Source organism: Struthio camelus, chromosome 6 (genome assembly GCF_040807025.1).
Source record: "Struthio camelus isolate bStrCam1 chromosome 6, bStrCam1.hap1, whole genome shotgun sequence".
Taxonomy (NCBI): domain Eukaryota; kingdom Metazoa; phylum Chordata; class Aves; order Struthioniformes; family Struthionidae; genus Struthio; species Struthio camelus.
The window spans coordinates 37807878-37832102 of NC_090947.1; the positions used below are offsets into that span (position 1 = coordinate 37807878).

At 41.6% G+C, this 24225-nt stretch overlaps 1 protein-coding gene across 7 annotated transcripts in view; it reads right to left on the reverse strand.

The window, feature by feature from the left end:
- NCKAP5 (NCK associated protein 5) overlaps positions 1-24225 on the reverse strand; it is a 416795-nt gene that overhangs the window by 17692 nt on the left and 374878 nt on the right. For all 7 annotated transcript variants that reach the window (XM_068949189.1, XM_068949188.1, XM_068949192.1 and 4 more), the window contains 4 exons: positions 16871-17167; positions 14352-14488; positions 12268-12397; positions 9410-9597 (listed from right to left, as the gene is read on the reverse strand). In XM_068949189.1, the coding sequence (XP_068805290.1) occupies positions 9410-9597; positions 12268-12397; positions 14352-14488; positions 16871-17167 (752 nt within the window). The remainder of the gene's footprint in view (positions 1-9409; positions 9598-12267; positions 12398-14351; positions 14489-16870; positions 17168-24225) is intronic.

Genomic DNA, 24225 nt, shown 5'->3' on the forward strand with positions numbered 1-24225 from the left:
AATAATATGGATGTCGCACAGGGACTGGAATTCAGGTACCAAGGTCTAAAAATATGGTAAGAAATAAAATTGTTTCACTTTGGGACTTGCTATAAATTAGAGTGTTTGGGTTCACAAAAAATACTTAACCAATATTTTTCATCAGGATGTAGACAATCTGGCTGTCCTGTTGCATAAAATCCAATATCACTTTTCATTTAAATAAAAGGTGAATTACTTTGGGGAGATGAAAATAGCTAGTGGAACAAACCATAAACAATTTCAAATTATTTTAATATGATTTTTGCAGATATTTGACATAAACTTTGCTTTTTTTATGTTGATCAGGGTAGCGTTTCCTGCCTACATATAAAAAGAAAAAGCATGCTCTTAAAAAAAAGGAGCCGTTTACTAGTACATTTTCAATGTACTGCCACAGTTCCCGCTAGCATCGACTGTGTAACTTATTCCTCATGTATTCTGCTGAGAACATAACTCTCATATTAAAAGATCAGTCATTTCCTACCCCTCCCTTCGTGATGTCTGAGTGTGTTATGCAACAACATATCACTATTATAGATGAAGAAGGCAAGTTTCAGCTGGAAAAACAATTTACAAAAATATTACAGCATTATTCATCTCATTTAACTCTGCTAATCAGATGCTCCTCTTGGAGTCAAAATATTTTCCAGCTTCAGAAAAAAAAGAGCTACTGAATACCCCTCTGCCCTACTGCTCTTATCTTGATTGAGTCAATCCAATGTTTATTGTATTCAATTTATTTTTTATCTTTTTCTTTTATTACTAATGTCATTTCCACTATTCCAACAATTACATTATCTCACAAGCTCACGAATATTTTTCATTTGTTGCTGTTAATGTGCCCTGACTTCCATTTTGGCCTACAGTATTATTATAATATCCCAATTCAACACAGAGGGAAATGAAAGCCAAAGCTTCATTTCCAAAGACGGAGGACCCAAGAGTGTCTGGTTACAAATGGCAGAAACATTAGTGCACTTTGGGCCGTGCTGCAAATCACAGCAGCTCCAGCTGTCAAACCTGTGAAAAACAGCTCAGAACATTTTTCACTCAGGGAAATCAGCTCGCAAACGCTACTTTTTTATTCCGTTCTGTACTTTTGGTTCTTATTAGCCTGAAGGATCTACCTACTTATGCCTAACAGCCAGAGCAGCTCTTAAATCCTTACATGATCTTCAGTTATTTAGGCAAATGACGGAAGGCAGACGTCGAGAGCTCGGGGTGCACCTGCAGGGCGCAAGGCAGCGTGGTGCAAGGAGCCGGGCGAGCAAGCCGCGGCCGGGGCACCAACAGCAGCCCTGCCGAGAACCGGCCCGGGGCGACCACGAGGCCACCAGGAGCTACGCTGATGCCGCGGCCACGCGGGCTCTCTGTCACCTACCGGCGAACAGCTCTGCTTCGCGCAAGGCGTTGGCGCGCCAGCAGCCTTGGCCTCGTCCCCCGGGGACTCGAGCAAATGAGCCGCAGGACCTCGCGTGCCCCCCGGGCCGGGATGCGGCGGGGTTGGCCAACTGCCGCGCTCCGAAAGGACAAGGCTCTCTGGGCAATTTTAAGATATTTGCCCAGATGATCCAGTCACCTAGTTTCTCCATGCACAAAGGGCAAAGCTCTTCTGTCCTTACAGGGGAGCCTTACAAACCCTGGCAAAGGGGTTGCGCGCAGCCGTGCCGGCACCCAAGCTGCGGTCGCAGGACAGCTTCGGCCCACGCCTCGGCCTCTGGCACCTGGCAAAACACATGGGCACGCTTCATGCGGCGCCGCGAGTCACTTGGGGATTCAGCATTACATGACACTGCGCCACAGGCACCAGCATCGCACCTACACGCTCCAGCTGCTTCTTCAAGTCCGTAACTTTCCTGCTGTAGCTACGGCTTCGCACTTCCTCCGCGTCTTCTCTCCGACTCACATCCAAGCCATTCACTTGCTAGCCTTGCAGGACTGTTTCACACCATGTGTTTTAAATGCCACGCAGCCTACTGCGCTACGCCAAACTCTTCACGTCCCTCACCAGTATCCAAATACTCTTTTAAAACCCTGTGATAAAAGACATTTGAGTTAAAGTGTTGCCACCTACCCATTCCCATAAATACAGCGAACAAATATAAAACAGAGACAACCTTCACACCAGCTGGGGGGCTAGCCAAAATGGGAACCGGTGGCACAGCACCACAACTGCAGAGTCCTTCAGTGTTAGAAACGCAGCCCCATCAGCAGAAAATTAAAACTCCAGGTTTTTCTAAGGTATCTTTTTCCTACGAAGACCCCTAGCAAAACATTTTAACCTTTTTTTTTTTTTTAATTGGTCGACTCTGTCTTACAAACGGCCTTTCGACTTGTCAGAAGGCTTTGAAAAGCTTAATAAAGTTATGGCAAACGTTATCGTCCTTGTTGCCGGACCGCTCTCCATTGCATGTTTTTTTTCCTAAAACTCTCAGCAGCGTAAGAAACCGCAGTTGCTTCACTTGGAAGGGATGGGGAGAGAAATGAGCCTCTCTATAACTGCAGCTTTTTACTGTTGCCGAGCCGGTTCCTCAGGCTAACTGTAGGAATGTTCTTCCACACTATACAACATTTCTTTTAAACGATACACGTCGAGTGGGACTTTGGTCCCAGAAGACTGCCTGGCAGTCTTCAAATTGCTTGTTTTGCCCTCTCTTCACTTTCCTTTTTGGAGGCAACTTTCAGGGCAAGGTACTAGAAGAAATAAGGTCTGATTAGGACTATAAGACTGTAGCAGATCTCGGGATGGGAACTTGCCCTGTGGATAGGAAAAAACATGCAGAGACATGGGATTTGTTGATGTCTGGAGACATCCTAGCCTATTTCTAATTCACTCTTTCCCCACACTCAGTTGAATCAGACTTGAGGCTAGAAAATATTTTTTTAATTCTGTGACGCTCCCACGGGTGGTATGGCAAAATCTGTTTTCTTATCAGATCATGCTCCTGTGGTTTTTGTCACTTAAGTTGTCAAATACTCCTATGAGAGTCCCCTGACAATAGCTCTTACATCAACTTGGGTAATTACTCAGACGGTCTTTGCTTTGACGGAACAAGCACTGCACCATTCGTCTGAGGATCAGAAACCTTTGATTAAACATAAAGGAAGTCTCAGATCCCCAAGCCTGTCAGTGGGTAAATACTATTGAGACAGTTTAAATAAATGGAAACATATGTAGCTTAAAGACCCCCATACACGCTACGCTTTCAGGGGGACTATGGTGCAGCCGCTGCCCAGTAACACCTCCTGTGAGCGCTCTCCGCGACGTCCCCACGGAGGCCCACCTAGACGCTCGCTCGCCGGGGCAGCCCCAGCTCTGGAGCCAGAAGCGCAGGGGAGCTCAGCGAGCTCGGGGGCAGCCGAGCGCTCGCCGTGCCGCTTCAGCGCTGGCCCGACTAGACCCTACCCAGGCCCGAGCGCTAAGCCTGCGAGGCTTTACGCTGCAGCCTACCGGACTTCTGACTTGGGTCAAAATGTGAGCCAATTGGAGCGCCGCGCTCAGAATCATGCTGCTTTTTTTTTCAGGCCAGGTAGTTCACTCCGCTTCCAGAGGAGAGACGCTGAGCCCGAAGTGGGCACACAAGTCTGTTGTGTAGTTTACTTCCCCTCTGTAAAGCTGCCCTTCTCAAAACTGCTCTTGGATCTTCTGTATCCACCCTGAGCTAACTGATTTCAAATTCGAAGATCAAATACAAAAGCATAAATACAGTAAACGTCATTCTCACTGACAGGGACGATGAAAAGCTATCGGATGCTGACTGAACTAGAATCTGTGTTTCTGCTTATGCCTCACCTAATGTTTACGTTAGTAAACCATCTCCCTAAACCTATGCAATGATTTGCTACACCAATTCCTTACAAGAAAGAAAAATATTTATCTTAAAACACAATAGCCGGGTGGATGACTGCAGACTTATTCCCTACATATAAGTGCACAATGGCAGCACCTTTCTCAACCTCTTAGCCTCATCGGGTCTAGGAAAGAGCACAGAACTGATTCCCCCCTCACCCGATCATCTTCCTCTGCCCTAAGCCTGGCAAGGCAAATAGCGAGAAGAAGCCGAGGTTTCTGTGTTGGATACCTAGTATCTGAATTATACAACCAGTGCACAGAGATCCATATTACTGGATTTGATCCAGCACATCTACATGCTTTCTCTTACCGGCAAGGTATCCCCTTTACCTTCTATTTATTTCTAGTAAAATAATTTGTAAAACTTACTTCAAATTCTACATTTGCAGGAGCACACGCATTGCACAAAACAAGGGTAAGACCTAGGTTTTCTAGGGCGTTTGCTGTTTTGTTTTTTTGTCATCAGCACAGAACTTAAATGAGATAGGTATTGTTGTCCCCCATTTACAGACAGAGAAACTGAGGTCCTGAGGTGCAGCGGCTAGCCGACGTCACCCAGTGCTGCCCCAGCTGCAGGACGGGCTAACTAGACTCTTAATACAGTAGTATAATCATGGTAATGTTCACTTCTCACCCGCAAGCATACAGAAATGCGGTTTCACTCTCTGGAGCGTTGCATTAGCTACTGTTCACCAGCTCCCTACACAGGCAAGCCTGGAGCAAGGTTTGTCTTGCTAACCTCGCGTTACAGTTTCGTACTCAGCCTACGCTGGCTGTGTAGGCTCCTCTGCGGCCACGGCCGGGGAGCAAGCAGTTCCACAGGTCAACACCTCCTTCTTCCTGCTTTCAATTCTTAGGATGCAGCTTATTCCCAACTGATAATAGGACCCACATCATTACCTTAGGCCTCTTCGTCTGAGATGAGCAGAATCCCTCCCCAAGCATATCTGATACGTGGAAAAGCTCAGTTCTCTATGAAAGCGCAGTGTACACGGTCTCCCCGAAACAAATTCAGACATTTAACGATGGCAAGTCTCTTCTAAGAGCCCCGTTTAAGAGCACAAATAGTTAACGCAGAACTAGGCACCTTCAGAAGGAGATTCAGAGAACCCAAGTCAAGCACCCAAACTTTGCTAGCATGTTCTCCAAGGGCTGCCTAAGTCGGTGAACAGCGAGAAGTGCCCAGTATACAGCTGACCCATACCCTAGCTCACCATTTACTGATCTCTGCAGGAGACAAGGCTCATGCCCTTCTGTGTCTGCCCTCCACTCGTGCTTAGGGCAGCCTGCTGAGGTGCCGAGGCTACACGCTCACCTGTGCGCTAACCGCTGCTGCAATTCTGCAGCGCTGGCACACCCTGTTTAATCGTGGTCTAACGCTCTGCGATATTCCAGGACGACAAGCGTTGCACAAGGACCAGTCATTCTTATCCCTGTCAGCAGCCCTTTTGTGGATATTCCGCCGCGTTAATATGATACATTAGAAGGCTTGTGAGCACAATGAGACGTGCATAAAGCATTAACTCCCAATCAGCTCGCTCGGCTGTAAAAAAATCTGCGTTTATCTGGGAATCTCGCCATATCAGTCCCATTTGTAAGTGCAGCCAAAACAGCAGCAACTTCTCTAATTTTTCCCTTTCCTGTATTTGCCAGCAGGCTCTAAAATCTACTTGAATTGCAAGACATGGTGCTTTGAGCATGGTCTCACCTTTGCGAATCATCTGTACAACACACACAAACTCTGCTGCGTTGAATAAGACGTGCACATTGCACATGTAAACCTCTTCAGTTAATTGAGCCCTATAGTCAAATTGCTGATGTAGCTGACATGGTAATCGTGAGAGAAAGGTCAGATTTCTCATGTATATCATCGTAACTGAGGGAAAGCAACAGGATTTAGAAACTTGTGGTGGGTACCAGCCCCTTCCGTGAAGGACCTTTTCTTTAAAGTGTTCATCAAGTCGTGCCTTGAAATAAGAAAGTCTGGATGATGATTCCAATGGAATAATAGATAGGGATAAAAGGAAGGAAGAAGGGCTGTATTACCCCCCCCCCCCAAAAAAAAAAAGTGCTGGTTGGATAAGGTTAGAGAAGAAAATACATTTTTCAGGAGGCTTTGGGATCATAAAGATGATTAAGTAATAAAATCTTTGACTGATTCACTTGCTGCTCCGTGAGAATAAAAGAAGACAATAAAAACTCTCGCATCAGTTCTCATTTCATCATAAAATATACATAAATAATGTGCTCGGGTGATGGAAATTTATCTTGTTTTCTGACTTCTTATAAGAAAAAAATAAATCACCGGGCTTTTAAAGTCTAAATAGCAAATTAATTAAAATGTGAAATTATTTTTCACTGTGAAAATCCAGGAGCGACCATGATGTCCACCAAACCGCTCAGGGCACTACCAGTTATTGCTACAAGCAAGAGAAGCAGCTGTTTACCGCTGGCCTCACCGAAACCCCACTGAACAGGTGGCTTGCCCATGGGGGAACTGCGGTGGGCTTTGGATCAGGTGCTGCATATGTTTTATTGAAACAGAGAAGTTACTGTTTAATCAGAATTAATTAATACATATAAAAAGAATTGTGTTTCTAGTTTTGGAAATCCTCTATGAGAAAAATACACCGTGGCTGTTAATGTAAATGACAATTTTGTATCCATGATTCAATGCGCTTTATCCCTTTCTTTGAAACTGTGATTGGTTTTTCTTGTCCAAAACACTGCAGTTTACAGAAGTATAGCATTATTTCAGAATATATTTCCCAGGTCAACATAAATGTATCATCAAATTTGTTCTTAGCGCCAAGAAAGTTTAACCAGGACGCTGGTCAAGACTTGGTAGATAAAAAACTGGGAACAACAAACATTTTACCTTTCAAAGCCTAGAAGCCTTTTCTGATTCCCCAGCCTGTCCATGCCGTGCGCCTTTATACCAGTAATTGCCCACTGATTGTTTTCTCCTCCGAAGCTCCTTCGGTGCAGTACTTTTTTGCCGATCAAACCTGTTGCGTGCCTACTTTGGGGGTAACACTGGGGAACGTGTTCAGGGAGAGTGAGACAACTCACATGACGGCAAGTCTGGGTTAACCGAGCTTCCTGCCACGTCTCATTAGAGCACCCAGTCTGAAACCGCTCTCTCACTGGTGCCGGACAGCCCAGTTTAATTGGGCGAGAGCACTGATACAGCACGCTGCTCCTTCGACAAGCAGAGTAAACTCATTCTGTCCATCCTGACACTTGCTTTTTTTTTTTTTAAAGGCTTCACACACGCCATTTGGGAATTAAATTCTAAGCATGTAGCATTTTCTTTTTCAAAATGCCGACTGTTACGGATGAAAACTGCTTTTTTGCCCCCTTCAAAATGTGTCTGTTTCTTCAGAGCTGCTGGCCCTGATTTTCTGTCGTCCCTCCTTTTTTTGTGTGTAATGTTCCAGATCACACAGCTCTAATTTAAACAGGCCGTGGATCTTCTTGGGTTGGACAAATTACCGCTGAGAAAAATTTGCTGTGCTGGTTCAAACAAGGAGTTCGTGGCAACCTGCTTTTCATGGTCACTGCTCCTCATTTGTCATTCTGAAAAAGTTGAATACCAATAGGCAAATCTCTAGTGCTCTACCGAGCTTTCACTGTGCACCGAGAGGCAATACTCTTTTCAGGGCTATTTCAAATCCTCAAAAAGTAATCTCCAAAGCCCCCCAACCTAATGCATGACAAATGCTAGTGCTGAGTTATACCTGTTACCTTCTAGTTTAATGATGGATTTTTACACAGACCCTAAGGCTATTTTAATAGGTTTTGTGTAAGTTTTGGTGCTGATTGGGCACATTGCAAAGATCTGTCGTGTATAAGAAATGCACTAGAAGAATGCATTAAAAATAAACGCAGGTCTGAGCCTCTTCTCTATAGTGGAATCAAATCGAATTGCTTTGTTAATAGCAAAAGACCTTGGCCTTGAGAAGGCAGAACTACTAGATATATATATATGTATATGTATGTATGTATGTATGTATATGTATACATTGCTCTGTGTGCGCGCGCGCGCGCGCGTGTGTGTATACACATAACATTTATCTTGTCAGCTTAATTTAGCTGTGGATCTCTAAATGCACAAGATGAGGAATTCAGTGGATGCTCAGATTGTTTTCTCTCGTCTGTCCTTTTTAATACTGTTCCGCTACCTTTTTTCCCCTGTTCTTCTCCACTATGAGGCCAGATTCTTTCCATTTTGTTCTTTCTAATACAACTCAAACATATTCAAATTGAAACACAGTCTGGGTACTAGTAAAATCTGGTTGATTGGGAAATGAGGCAGGTGCATTTCGGGCTTTTTCTTTTGAAGTTTGTGAGTCATTTTAATATGCAGTTAAGCAGGGCTTTCATGCCAGTGGAGTTGGAATAAACAGGGGCATTGCCAGCTTGCTGCACACACTCCTTCTGCACATTTGGCCCAGATTCCTGAAAGCTGTAAGGCTCTAACTCTGGTGAAGTGTTTAGTCACCTCTGAAGTTACACTGCATAGGGATTTTCAGAAGTTGAAAACCGGGGTCTGGGAAGAGATAAAAATTCTTTTTCCCTTGTGAACTATAGCAGGGTGCTACAAACAGCAGCTCACTCATTATTTTCTGCTGCCACCCTTGTCTATGCTGTAACAGACCCCAAAAGTGCTCAGTGCTATGCAGTGAAGTAAAAGAGCTTATATTCAAAAAGAAGAAAAAGAGATTTAACATACAGACAAAATGATTACCGTGGATCGTGGCTGGATGGCTCTATTCTCAAGCTAATAGGCTTGTTAGAGGAAAGGAGAGAAAAAGTGAGAAAGAACAGTGAGAATGAGAGGAGAAGGCACGAGAAAAGAGGAGGAAAGGAAAAGAGCAAGTTGAGGGGCTGCTTTTCGGCAGTGCTGGGATTGCATGATGCCAGGTTCAACCTTTAAAAGGACAGAAATAGCACATGGATTCGCATGAAATAGGAGGAGAAAAATTTGTTTCTGTGTAGCATCAAGATCCACAGATGAGATCAGGACTGATCTTGACCACAATTATGTTTGAAATCCCTAAGTCAGCAGCTCCAGAACTAACAGCATATTTCAGCAGAGCCCAGAAAACAGCTGACTTCCACAGCACAATTTCATTTGAATTTTCAGAAATACCACTTCAGGTTCTTTAGTCTCTTACTACATGTTACGCTATACATCTTAGCTGTCTGTATGTGAAAGACCAGGCACACAGTTAAATTCTGTGTTTTCTTGCTAGCCTTAAATTTCAACTCCTCTGTTACGGTAAGAGTGCTAGCGCTAGCCTGTCTTCACTTGTTAATTTTGGAATTCTTATTCCACGACAGATGAGTATCAGAATGTGATTTTCTGTTCCAAAAATATTTAGTTCTTTACTCTTCTGCAGGTCATAACTGTTTTTTTCAGGTCTTCCTGGTCTCAGTAATCAGTCAACACACTGAGTTAAAAAAAAGAGGTAAATAAAAATAATCATGAAGTAAAGGAGAAGCAATGTCATAAAAACAGCAGTAACTCACATGCGGGCTCTCTTTGCCCTTGCTGTCTTTACTGGAAGCTCCACTCAGCTGCTCAATTAGACTGTAGTGTGCTAACTGTTCAGGGCCATCCTCTCCAAAATGGCCATAGAGACTGTGCTGGTATAAATCCAAGATTGACATTGGGTTCCCCAGAAAAGACTTCCTCTGATTTTCTTTTTCTTGATCCCCTGTAAGAGATATTAAATCTCTGAAATCTTAAATCTTGATATTAAAAATAATATCATCGTGTAATTTTACAGTTTTTAAATGTATGGCAAGTATTTTAAGGTATCTGGAATTTAACAGTAATTAGAGGCATTAAAATACTAGTTCCTAACTCTCCAGTCAATACGAGTACAGGTTCATACTTCACATTCAAGGTGATGGAGATGGCATGAGACAGAGAGAATTAATTTACTTTCTTTTGGAATTACAGATGAGATAGTTGATTTGGGAGGATCTTTCTACTTATTTATTTATTTGCTGTAAGTTTTTGTTCTTCTCTCTTAATAGCCTTACATGGCAGATGTGCTAAGATCTGCCTTTAGCACATCTTTTGGTTTGTCTCTTTTTGAAAATTCTTTCCTTTTCACTACATTTTCAGATAATGAAAACAACAGCGTAAAATATACATGAGCAAGATAAGAAACAGGCAATATGCATTTGTTACAGATCCTACAGGAATTCAAAAAAATTAGGAGTAAAAACTCAATTTCTAAATGCCAAGGCTCAAAACTCATCCTGAAGAGCAAAACAAAACCAAAGAAATGTTCTGCAGCTTCATGAGCGAGCACAGGAAAGAGATGCTTAGATGATCATTTGCTTCTTTCCTCATTCTTCATGTTATACAAACTTCAGCTCGACCTCCTAGCCCACAGCACTAGAAGGGCTCCTGCCTCCAGTGCCTCCAACAGAATTGCATTGAGATAAAAGCCTAATGAAATCGGAATCAAAATGTTCTCGTGGTTGAACCAGATAAACCTGGAATATTTGGGTAATTCCCCACTATTCTACTGACTTTCTTTGTAACATTGGGCAATGGACTGGGATTCTCTTCCAAAGCCCACTACATCAATGAAGGTCTTTATCATTCACTTGACTTTCAATAGCCTTAGCATCAGGCAGGCAGCCTCTCAGTCTTTCAGTTCCCTGCTCATAAATGGAAAATGAAAAGCACTCCAACTTCATAGGAGTGCCACAACAGAAAGTTCATTAATGTTTTGGAGACTCATCTAACATAATGATCTATGCATATAAAAATACTCTCTGCGCCTGGCTTTGCTGCAGCTCCTGCCTCAGCCTCATGTGGATGTTTTGAGGTTATACTGCTTGTGTGCATAAGAAGCTGAGATCTTTGAACAAAGAATGGAGTAAAGTATGGTTATTCATATGACGTGGGAATTGCATTTATAGGGCAAAGAGCAGAAACCCTGATCCTAAGGAGTTACCATGGCAGAAGTACTTTCGCAATAATGCTTTATAATTTTCTATTTGTCTTAAACACGAATTTTAGTTCTGTTACTAGTCCAGTGGTTGGGTATATATACTAAACAATGGTGTGCTAAATAAAGTGATGACTTCACATCATGGTCAGGTATCACTAAACTTGGAATCTACTTTCATTTAATGCAACTATGCTTAAACACGATACAATCCTTTTCTGCAAATTGTGATCAATAAAGAAAGAATTGTTTATCTATCTCTAAGACAAAGCACACTTCTCTTGTATTAGAGCACGATTTGCAAAAAGTATCAGAAGTGTTCATGAGCTAAATTAAATTACTTGCAACATTTCATGCAGATTAAAAATACAAAGTTACGGGAGTATTGTAAAAAAATGGTCCTAACTTCTTACCCTGTTCTCTCTGTGGTGGAATTACATAAAATGGATTATCTCTGAAAATGCCAAATGTTTAAGTTAAACTCCCAGCAGACACTAAAGAGCACAGTATGGCTGTCTACAATATCTAACTGTCCGTGGCATTTTGAATGCATTCATCACTGCAGTATCTAAGTATCTACTGTAGGTGCTAATCTCTGCAAGGTCAAGCTCACTGCGGTGCAGAGGGGCAGCACAAATCCTACGGATTGCTGAAATACTGCTTAAGCTTTCAGGGCTTCAGTGGTGCCGAGACCTTGCACTGGCCTTTGCACTCGCCAGAATTTATCACCTGCGGGGAAGCCAACAGCTGCTTAGCAAGGATACGAGCCTCGCTCTCCTCCCCTCCGGGGGACATGCAACTGCACTGAAAGGCGGCTGGCAGCATCGCAAGCTGGTGGCCAAGGGAAGACAGCAATTTCTTGGGTTATTAAACACATAGAAAACTATTATGTCAAGAACTTCACTTACGTTCTTTCCTCTACTGGAATTCGGTAAATTCCAAATTGCCACCAATTCTTGCAAAAAAGTGTGATACTTGAAAATGGCAATATATACAGAGGACACTGACAGAGTCTTCGCTATAGCATCATAACCAACATTACTTTGATGCAGAGGTTAGAAAATTGTGCTCTTGATCATTGGGTTATTTTAATTTGCTAATACAATTGAAAAGGAAAAAAGGACTTATGTTTATAGCCACCTTTTAAATTTTGCAATAATGTAACAAAAGGTTTTAATTACACTGCAAGGATTTATGCATAAAGCCCTAGAAGTTAGGCTAGCAAAAGCAGTGAAAGAGAGGAAAAACGGTGTAACACACAGAGAATAAAAGGCACATAATGGAAAAGTAGACTGAAGAAAGATCTGAGGTTAAAAAGTGGAAATTAAGCAGACACAGCCCAGTGAAGGACACTATCTGCTGCAGTCAGAGTGGAGATGAGAGTTACACATTTCTCATGTACAAATTTTCAATTACCTTGTTTGTTGTTCTTTGTTAACTCTACTAACTTCTCTCCTGCAGCTCTAAAATAATTTGTTTCATAGTCTGGCTCCGTCGCAGTGTCACTGCTGCTGGCAGAGTAAGTACATACTCTCAGCGCTCTGTCCTGTACAAATAACGGTATTGCAGTCATTCAGACGATGCATATATATCAAAATAGCGCAGACCATGATATTAGGAGTAGAACATTTTATATTCATCACGTAGTGTAAACAGACTGGAGGAAAGTCTACGTTTACCAGTTTAACTAATCACTTATCCTTCAGTAAATAATCATCAGTCTGACATGGGGGAAATAAGCACGTTCTCGTCCTGGTAAATCCTCTGAGTTACTCTGGCAGACACAGTCCAGCTTTTACCACCTTTTTTCACTGTTAGCAGAGCTTTCAGATCTACCTACTTTTTCAGATCCTTTCATCCACCAAGTTCAAATTTAAAACCTCTCAAGTATTAGTAATGCAGTGTGTTTGCGAGCTGCAAGATCATCACACAACACACAACGGTTTGACGCAACGCCAGCAATGCTACAGGCAACTGGTGAGGATGGTCAGCAGACAGGACTCATGCTTTCTATACCAATGAGCACTAAATCCTAAATTCATCCTAAATTCATGCCCTTTGTCCTGGCATTTACATTACAGGAATGGAAAGCCCTCAATGCCCAGCTGATTCCTCATCCCATTTTTCTTCAGGAGGTAACACTAAGGATTTTGTTCTCAGAGCAAAGAGGATGGCTGGTCCTGACAGGTTCCAACCAGGGAAGGATCTGAACATCTCCGGAGCAGCAACTCAGTAGAATAAAACCCAGAAAATGGGGATGAGGAAGCTAAGAACGATACTGCTCAATAAGTGGGACCTACAGGTACAAAAGCCACCTAATATCTAACGCAAATTGACTATCAATAGCTCAGAACAGTGCTTAATTCTATTTTTAAAAGAGTACTTTTAATTTCTGCACCTTCCCATGCTTGCCTCAGTTCTTAAGTGATGGAAAGCAGCAACTACCATTTGATAGGGAGCAGACACTTGTGCCATACAGACATTCACACGCCAACTACGCCCTCACTCTACTCCTAACTCTTAGGCAGACTAGTTAACGTGGCTTTGGGACTGGAGGTGGTCAGTCAGTCATGACTGCCTCAAGGTGAAGACCATAATCGTGACTCAGAAGTTGACACTACTGCACTCTACTGAGGATGCGCAGCCCGTTTGCCAAGGACAAATCATACAGGACAAATCATTTTCTCTCTCTATTTCTGTCCGAAGCTTCCAGAACGTGGGCGATATAAAAAAGTGACATGCCCCAAGTCAATAAATACATGAATAAAGCAGACATGCAAAAAAGTTAAGCAACTTAAGGTTTTTGGCCTCTTGTAATGTCAGGCGTATTAGCTTGCAGTCTGACAGTTTCCTTGCCTTAATGCCCACTTTCCTGAGAAGGTTTTTCTTTCTATTTGAGAACCTGCTGACCCCGTACTTCTCACAGGGCTTGACAGCCTGGCACTCCTGGCTATTAATAGCTTGACAACTACCAGCGGTAGCTTTTACACAGGTATATGCATTTGCCTATTGGTTCTTTCTGCATTTTTCAGGAAAAGACTGAAGGACAGATCAACCAAAAACACCCCGAAAAATGCAAGAATATCTTCCCTTTCACACTACTTCATAGCACATCTGCTCAAACACTCCTACCACGCAACCGTGCAGACAAGGAAACCTAGACCTGGGGAAAAAAACAGATCTCAGTCTCTAATGGCAAGCAGACAAACAAAATCAAGTTTCCTAAAGAAAAAAACTGACTGAAGTTCCTCCATTTCCCTGCCTATAAAACGCCTATGAGAATATTAATTAAAACGTGTTTGTAAAGCATGAGGACAAAGGAACTTTGGGTACTGTATTATTATTAATAAATAATGAGATTGCTAATGAAAGGTGATAAAGCAAATGTAGTTATTAGATTGTTAATTATTCTTTTCACTGTATTAGAAACATTCACCATTTCTGATTCTTTACACTACAATACATATCTCCTTTAATAGATTACACCCCTTAATTCATACCTTTGCTTTAGTAGTTTTCTTGCAAGTCCAATCTGGAAGTACCTTTCTAGTTTCTACAGTTTCTTCATAATGCTCGAAAGAGGCAGCGGTGTCAGAACTTGGTCCTTGTCCATTTTGCTTTCCAAAGTTAACGATTCCTGAATTGAGAGAGATATTTAAATTGTGGGTCTCATCAGCATCTCAGTGACAGTATTTCAATCATAATTCAGTAAAAACTGGGGGCAAGTTGTGATACTTTTATTATGTCAAAAAATATCTGATTGCTCAAAGGAACTACTTGCTTATTAGGGTAATTCCAGCAACTTAAGTGGCAGAATTTGATCCAAAGTCCTTTCCATTTAACAAGTGAAGAGGAAGGCATGGTTTTAAATCCCTCTATTAGTTTTTAAAAATATCTGCTTTCAAATGAACAACACTCAATTACTATTTCTAGGCATTGCAGAATCTGCTCAGCGATTTTATACTCTCAGAGAGAGAACACTCTGTTAAATATAAATATAATTAGAAGCACCTTTCCAGCAGAAATTCTCAATCAGCTAGTCTTTCTACTTGCTATATTTGCACTACGCAAAATCAAAACATCAAAGAAGATGTATGGTGCCTGTGAAATAAAATGATAATTGTAATTTGGATGAAAAAGTGAGGGAGAGGCGAAGAAATGAAAATCAAATGAAAATATTCTAGTAAAGAATGAGTTGACCCCACGATCTGATGTACACAGCTTTTTTTTAACGTCTCTTCATGACAATTTAATTAAGATACAAACCTTACAAGGTTGGTGCAGTGAATATTAGCATTAAGATCAGAACAATCTTACTGCTACTGACTTCTTATGAAGCAATTCAATGCTTGCAGTTTCTATTCAATTTGTTATAATGACAGTGTTTAATCACGGAGTCTACTCTATAGCGCACTGCTGAATTGAGGTCACACATGTGGCTATTCAAGCATACAGCATATAATCTATAAGCAAGATTTCTCTTCTGAATCCTTCTTAGCTGTACCATTAATTAACAGTACATTTATTTTAAAAAATTGTAAGTACTAAAATATCTTTTATTTAGCTTTGATTTGAACTGCGCAAGGAGTCTCAGTGAAGCATACAATGTATGTTTGCAGTCCATTATACCGTTACAATACTGCACTGGGAATTTTGCTAAATCAACTAAGTTCTAAGATGTTTAATTAGGATTCTTCTCCCAACGCATCTTATGAATGTATAAAATAGGTTTCTTCCCTCCCAGGCTCAATTTACACATCAGCTTATTAGCAGAACACATATTTGATGCCTTAAACTAAGCTTAAGCTTGATATTTAACCTCACATGTTAATTACATGGACTCTCCCTTTGAGCTCAAGTGATAGGGATTTATGCAAGTTAAATACTCTCCAGTTTTACAGAAGCAACAAATGCTTATGTTGACAAAGGGCTAACAACTTTTACCTTAAAGCTAAATCCTGCCAGAAAGCACCGTTGAGAGGAGGCTTTCTTCACAGTTGCTTCTCCTTTTGGAATATAAGCTGTGTGGGGGTAGAGATTATGTGCCTGTATTTATTCAGCTACTCATAACCTGGATCAGCAACCTTGATAGCAGCTGTTGCGTTAATATAACACCAATGGTAAAGTTTACTTTATATGGTAAAGTAAAAAGTACTTTTCCCTATTAAGTAAGTCAATTACTTTCACTGAGGTTTGGACCATATTTACCATTTGGAAACGAAAAATAGTGTGTTACAAAGATAAACGCCATATGTGATGATTTCTGTTGTTATTGACGTACATATGAGGGTCTCTAAAGCCTTAAAAAATCCATGCAAGTGCACAGTGTGCATTTATAACAAATTGCACAGAGTTCAGTGGAACTATTTACCACTGTAAAGTTATTGGCTGGTCTTTTGCTGGATTAGTCCTTTTACTCCTTTGTCAGCTTTTGTTTTATAGTTTATAGTAAATGCACACTCTGCTGATAAATGACAATAAGTTGTTTTACATTTGTATACATAAATAGTTTGCATAATGTAGTAAAGCAGCAAGAGCCTTCTTTGAGGTCAAGGCCATATATTCAGTGGGGTAGAATTTATGCGTTGAGACCAAATGAGTGCATAGTCTGAGTTTAATTTCAAAAGCAGGTCCTCAGGAATGTGCCTTTTTTAAGATCACAACACAGCTATGCTTTGTACTTTGCGGCAAAGTCTGATCCTGAATATTGCTGAACATCTGCATTCTTATTCAAGTCAAATTCCAAGGCTTGCATGGGTTTTCTTCAAGTACTGTTTCTTGACAAAAGGACTTAAGTACTTAACACATTTTTCTTCCTCAGTTACAGATAAGCATTATGCGTAACAAAATTTCCATATGGCTCAGGTCACAAACTTGTTAACCTTATGCTTTCATATCAAGAATATTTTCTGCTCTGCATTTAACACTCCTGTTATCAATTGTCGTTATTACAAGACTGCTAATCAGAACAGATGTCAGGACAGCAATAATCTGCATTTCAGTGTAATTAGCATTTTACCTGAGGAAGCTGGTTTTGGAAGGCGACTTTGAAACGGTCGTACACCCTTGGCGGTCATGGCTGGGTCCGATGTGGAGTGACTAATTACGCTTTCGGCAGCTTCCTGGCTCTTGGCGGCTGAAGGCACTTCTCGCTCAAGGGTTTTGGCTTTTACCGAAGGAGCTGAAAGAGGAACTTGCTCCGGCAGCGCAAGGACGTCGTGCTTGGAAACATGCCGCCCGGCCGCCCGGGCTCCCGCGTCGGGGAGGGGGAAGGTGCCGATCCCGCTGTCCAGTGTCCTCATCTGGCAGCAAGACTCTGCGGCACAGGAAAACCGTGTGACGCCGAGCGGCTAAGGGGCTCCCTGCCATTTAAGGACTGTGAAAGGGGCTACGGGAAAAATGGGCACCTTCCGGGGAAGGTTTTACGGAAAGGAAAACATGTCGCACTTCGTAAGCATGCTGCTGACTGCCATTCACATGCTTTTGGCACAAGACAGCCAAGCTGAAAACAACAAGAAACCATGTTCAGATGCAATTAAACTAACTAACAAATGCCAAGACATTGAAACTGGTTTGCTTTTGACATTGAATTGCCTCAGTCTTCTGATGTGATAACGGTTAAGAAGGGCACGTACTAGACAGTAATCACGGCTGGAATTTTTAAATGACTTATCTTAAAGGCCCACAGAAAGCCTGGAGAAAACCTGCATGAGGGTACTCTCCAGAGCAGCGGGAGAAATGAGGGACTGAGTAGCATAACCTAGACCCTCCTAAATAAAACCAGGCTGCACAAAGCTCCTCTTCTCCATACCTCTCTTTTGTATTTTGTTTCTCTTACAAGACCCTCCTCACAAATGAGGCCAGCAGCAGCTGTGTCCCTCGTTCACCTTGTCACGCTTTGCGTCAGCCCACCCCGTTTTGGGTGAGTGTGCACTTTGCAAAGCGGGGCCAGGCAGAGGCACCTGAAGTCCTCGGTTTTGGAAGCAGTAGGGTCACACTCAGCGCTCCAGCTAACTCATCCTGCCGCAGAGGTACTCTGCTAGCCAGGGGCAAGCGTGGATACATGCGAGTTGGTTGTAACAGCAGGATGTTGCCCCGTCATCTTCTCTCCAGTCCCACACACTTGCCTTTTCTTTGTCTAATGAGCCAACAATATTGAAAGAACCACGATGGCAGCGTCCTTTCGAAAAGTGTAACCAGCAAGGAGGGAACTTCAGCCCTAATGGTTGGAAAATGAGCATAATTTAGGTTAAACGTCTGGAAACGTCCCCTGTCAGTGAGATCCGTCGGTCTGTGGCAGAGCCTCCCAAGAGAAGGAGAGGAGGCTCCCTTGCTTGAACAACGTCAGGCTAGACGGAGTAAAGGACGTGAAAATCTACTGCAGTGAACAACTGCGCTCTAGCCGGAGAGGCAGAATATGACCCAATATATCTTTTCCATTTCTATCTCCTATGTTCTTGAGGACTGATTTTGTTATGATATCCCCATTTGTTATTTAAGTCTGTTGTAGTTAGCAGTGCTCTGTCAAGTAATTTTCATGATATTTTTCCTCTGCAGCATTTCTGCTAGTCTCAGAAATTTGGAAATATTTCTCTTTGCCTGTCCTTTTTGGAAATAACATTAACATGTTCATTTTCTGTTTATAACTTAGCCTCCATGGTCCTTATTCGACAGCAAGTAAGAAATTACTCACAGATGCGTTAAATGCCTATTTATCTTTCCTGCTTCTCGTCAAAAGAGCAGCAGTTTATACTTACATGGCCCTCGTTGTCTGACTCACTCTTAGTCTCTTAAATGCCATTTTCCTGATAACATCCTTGAGAGGAAGGGAAGTATCTTCCACCCAGTTTTAGAAACGAAGGGCTTAGGATCACAGAAAGACTGAAAGTCATACTGAGCACATTTACCTTAAGGGTCTAGCCAAGTTGCAAAAACATATAGGCATTTTCTTCTAAAAGGGCAACCAGTGACCCTGCAGTAGGTGATTTCGCTCACCCAATTACTGTATCCCAATTACTTCTTTCCACTGCTAGTAAAAGGAGACCAGGTCTGGGAGCTCTGGCTAGCTGGTGACTCAATCCTCCATCACATTTTTGAGCTCATGTGCCACAATGATTATAGCAGTTGCAGAAGGTTATACAGGAAATGTGTGAAAAAGAAAATTAAATTTGGATAGGCTAAGTCAAAGGGAATTACCCCAGCCACTGAACTCCCTCTTTTGCTGTACTTATCCTCTCCCTAAGATATTTTTTGTTTTGTTTTCTAATAGTAAAATACCTAGCTACAGCCAGCTGGACTTCTCCTCTGAGGACGTAGCAGAGTACAGGAAAGTTAAAGTGCTAGGGGTCAGTCCTTGCCATTCACTCCGTAATCAAGGTCAGAAAACACTTCAGCTCATGGACAGGAACTGCTGCAACTAATAACAACCAGAGACAGAGTTTGCAAGCAAAGAAAACTGCAGAGTAAGAAAGGACTTCCACTAGTTTCTGCTGCACCAGAGGAAGGACAACCGTGCTACACGGCTTACGTTGGAGGGGCATAGCTCTGCCGCAGAGCCACGGCACACGCTGGAAGCACCATGATAAGGAACGGCCTGTAACAAAAAATCCTACGAGCCACTCGCCTAGTGTCTGCGTGGTTAAAGCAGCACCCGATTCTGCAACCCGTTTTCACAGGGATTCTGTGAATGAGTTTGCAAAGTTTTTTTTTCATTTAGAGCATTCTTCAAGAAAAAAAAGAAAAGTCGGTCCTTCCTAATTATAGCAAGAAAATTGAGTAGACTCAAATTGTATACCAAACACCAAAGCAAAGTCCTTTGCTCAAGGCAAATGGGACGATGAGCACTATTTTATCTTCTAAGGTGCTGTTTCTTAAAATGATATAATCTATGTCCAAAGGATCTATCTTGCCCACAGTTAGCCTTTGTACCTCTAGCGATGCACCATGAAAGCATCAGCATAAAACCAAGAGAAACAAACACTGAGAGCCATATTGCCAAGAAATGATTCTTGAAAATAATCTCCTGCTGCTCCTAAAATAATTGAGAGAGTGATGGAGGAGCACACCAAAAGTGTCACATTTAATTAACAGGAAAAATAGTTTTAATCAATTACAGCCTTGCTTCACAGAGATTTTATCCACAATAAAGGAAATACATGCCATGTGGTAAAACAGATTTTTGAACCAGCTAATTTTTAATTCCGAACAACTGCAAAAAGGGCCTGGCTTGCAAAGTGCTCAGCGCTCAGCAGCTCCCATTGTGACCGTTAAAGGCAAATTTCCGAAAAATCCTGTGACTCAAACACGTTCAGCAATTTGGAAAAATCTAGCCCAAATCTACAGTCTACAACATTCTATACTGGATGCTAAATTTTCACCAGTAAAAGCGAGTGACTCGTTCACCCTCTAAAGCTCATTTTATATAATGTAAACAAGAAAGTATCTCTGAGAACAATCTGCAATATTGAATGAATGAACATACAGCATTATCTTGTGTTGTTTTTAAACTTCTACGAAGCAACTACATAATCAAAAAATATGCTGTACATCGCTGACAGCTTTCAAACCAAACAGTTCACGGCCCATCTGATTTCTTAGGTTGCGCTGACACTTCAAATGACTGTTATCAACAAGAGCTGCACAAGATTACATAATGACAATTTGTAAATGGTAAATCTCTGATGCTGCAACAGTAATACTCAGTAGATGAAAAATGATTCTGCAAAACAGTAAAGCCTGGGAAGAGTTATATTTGAGCTTAATTGCTTGTGCTTGGGATTTTTTCCCGGCAAACAAGCCAAATTCTTTGCCTGATTCAGTTTTGTTTTTCCTTTTTCCCCGCCGGGAAGCAAGCAGCTCATGCAGCGGCATTTCTTTCTGCAGTGGACGCAGACAGACTCGCCAGCTGCCATTTCACTGAACCAGCCGACTAGAGACAACGGTCTGAAACAGCTCCTTCCTTCCCTCGTCCCCCACTGCGGATTTGACTCTGGGCAGAAAAGAGCCCCTGTAAACCTTGTAGTAGGGCTACTTTTCTCAAAACTAAAGACAGAAACAAGGAAAGGTTTGAGAGACGTTTCTTGGAGATCGTAAAACTCCTTACTGCATGGGAATCTTTTGATGGCAGGATGTTGTAAAAGCTTCCAAAACCCACCCTATCCATCTGTGTTGCACAACGTGGTAAATACCTTTGAATACCTTTAAAGCTGAGAATTCAAAAATTCCTTAGAGAAAACGTCAGCCACGGAGCAGAAGGAATTAACACTCAACTGAAAGTTTGACTGAACTCCCTACTCCTGAATAGTTTTCATGCTTAATATTTTCACAGGCAAGACGATCACCAGTCCATGTCCTACCTCCACCTGGCACCACGGTAATTTGTGCAGCTGGACAGGCTTGGTGTATACCAGCATCACTGGTGTCTTACCAGTGTCTTCTGGCATCAGTAGACCACCAACAGCAAGAGTAGATCACCGTGAAGTCAGAAGAAAAAGCTTCTTCGAAAGTTTTGCACTCTTTGGAGGGTATGGGCAAGGAGAGGGAAGAAAAGGCCCACACACTCAGGCTGGCAGGTGTTAGGAATTCAAAAAAAGAGATCACCACTGGGGCAGACTGCAACAGCAATTCCTTTTGTGGGCTTTTTATGTCTTCCTCTGAAACATAAAACTTAAAAGTTGGAAATAAACATAGCCCATTGACAGGAACTGACAACCTAGTATACGTTACAGTCTTTCAGTGCATTCTCCTGAGCATAGATCATTTATATATACACCTTAAAATAACAGCAATAGATCAATAAACCTAATTATTTGTCAACCTTTTTGATTGCTTCTGAAACATTTGTATGTAAGATACCACCTCTGGCTCAGAAACTGCTTTTGTTACAAATCATTGGCGACTGGGAGAGAACACCCAGGGAAGCCTAACGCTTACTGCGTTTTTGTGTTCTCTGCCTGGCACCTGTACTGGACGCTACAAGGAGAGTGACCAAAAGGAACTTTAGTCTGACACGGTACTGCACACTTTTATATTGCTACACAACAACTTTCTCTGTTTCTCTTTTTATATGACACATGGGAAAGGAAAATCAATTTTTGGTAAAAAAAACAAAATAAAAGGTAGAGCAGCTACCATGAAGGGAATTGCTTCCAGCACAACACAAAAAACACGGGCCCAGCCTTCCTCAGGCTAATTTCAACACTGATGCTTGCAAAATAGGGTACTGCTCAAAATGAACAACGGAGCAAAATCTCTCACTTTCAGATTAGGCACATAAAAGTTTTTATAGTGTTGGACTTCAGCAAAGCAATGTTGAGTCCTAGCACATTTCTAAGAGATTTCATGGCTTTCATATAATAGAAGTCACAAAGTGGTGGTACAGCTTTTAAATGCAGCTTCTTAGACATGCTTCTTCAATAATGTGAAAGGGTACTTTTACCAAGGGAGATGTAATGGCACATATTATTAAAAAAAAAAACCTTTAACTGAATAACTGGAGAGTATTTCCAAGTTTTTATTCAGGTAAAGGAAAGAGTAAAGACTTACAGTCTATTAAAGTCTCTTTGTGCTCTGCCTTAAAAGGAGTCCCACGGATGCACAGTCTCTTCATAAATATCATACATATCATTCTTTACATAAGGACCCCGTTATACTTTTTAAAGTCCATACGTCCACCTACCATTATTTTGACCATCTAGTTAAAACAATTTGTTAGTTTTATTATGATACTTAAATCATCCATAAAGATCTTTACAGAAATGACAGGATCCAAAATTTTACCCATAGAACTAAAACAACAAGGCCTTGATCTGTACTTCTATGAGGCAAGTATTCTGTCTTAAGCAATAATCTCACTCAAAATGACCGGACAATTCCCCCACTTCACTTATTAAACATAATAAAGGGAGACTATCCTGGACCTCAGCATACAGGGAAGGAGTTACAGTTCCGGAAGGGAAATAACTGTAGGTCCTAACATGTTATAAGGAAATTTTGCCTCTCTGCCATCCTGCACTACGGCTGACCGAAGGCAACCAGCTGTCGGCGGTGCCATCGAGGGGGTGAAGATGTCTAGCTGCAGCTCAACAACCTCAGCAGGTCCCAGATGGGCGGACCAGCAAGGCTGCTCACACAAACCTGGTGATGGAGACTTGACACAATCACTGCAAGCAGACATTGTCTCTGACACAGACTAACAGTTTCTACTTAAAGGCACTAAAGCTACAGAAGCCCGTGCATTTACTTAGCTTTGATGGCCAATCCATCTTAACATTTAAAATAAACAGCAACAAAGATGCCAATTGTATTTTAGCTCAAAAAGATCACAGGTAGCTCTGCTTCAGAAACTTACTTTCTGCTTAATCATAATAAAGCATAGGGAGGTATTTTCTTCCACAGAAGCATCCCACTTGACGAAAAACAAGGAATTCTCCTCTGTGCTCACCACTACAGCTGGTTTGATATCTTCCTCACATAAATTTTCAAGTTTTGGCCTAAAATACTCCACATGATTGACACAAATTTCAGCTGAAACTTTTGAATAACCACCAGAATTTTCTACAGAAAGCAGACATTTTCAAGAAAAAAATACCAGTCAAAAATAGTTCTGCATCACGAACAGTTTCACTGGGAAATTTCCAACAAGCTCTTTTCAGAACTGCAGACTCACTAAAGCCTTCAAAGAAGGTTTTGAAAGTTATATAACATTAAATGGGCTCTCTGCAAGGAGTATCACTGGTAAGACGGTAAAAATGAAAGGGCATTATTCCAGTCAGCAGCAGAATAAACAAAAACACTCTAACGGATGATCTTTCTTTGCATTAGAAAGTTTAAGAGTTTCTCTCTTGGAGATTAAACTGACACGTAATTGCATCTTCTGCCACACAAAGGGAGTACTATTTTTACAGTATTTTGAAACATGCCAAATTATTAATTAATGCTTTTTCTTTTTTTCATAATAACATATCAAACGTAAATAGGTCTCTGAAAAATTGTTCTATCAATTAATAAACATCTTTAAGCTACATGTGGCACTGGCAGGAAGAGTTTAAACTACAGATGGCAGAACAGATCTCTTTATTTGCACATCCTTCTCTTCATCTGCAAGGCTAAAGCAACCACAAAAAAAGTGAATGTATTTCTGCCAAATCAATGTCAATTTTGAAGAAGATTATTCCTTCTGGGTTTACACCATCATTTGATCCAATTAGTCAAAGATGAACGCATTGGTTGTTTTCTATCTGGGTTTGAAGTGTAATCAGTACGCACAATTGAAAAACCCCTAAGACTGTCTTAGGTAAAACTACAAAAGACAGAAGTTTTCACAGCTCTGATTCTCCCATGGGTATTGCATTAATGAAATCAAGTTATTTCTAA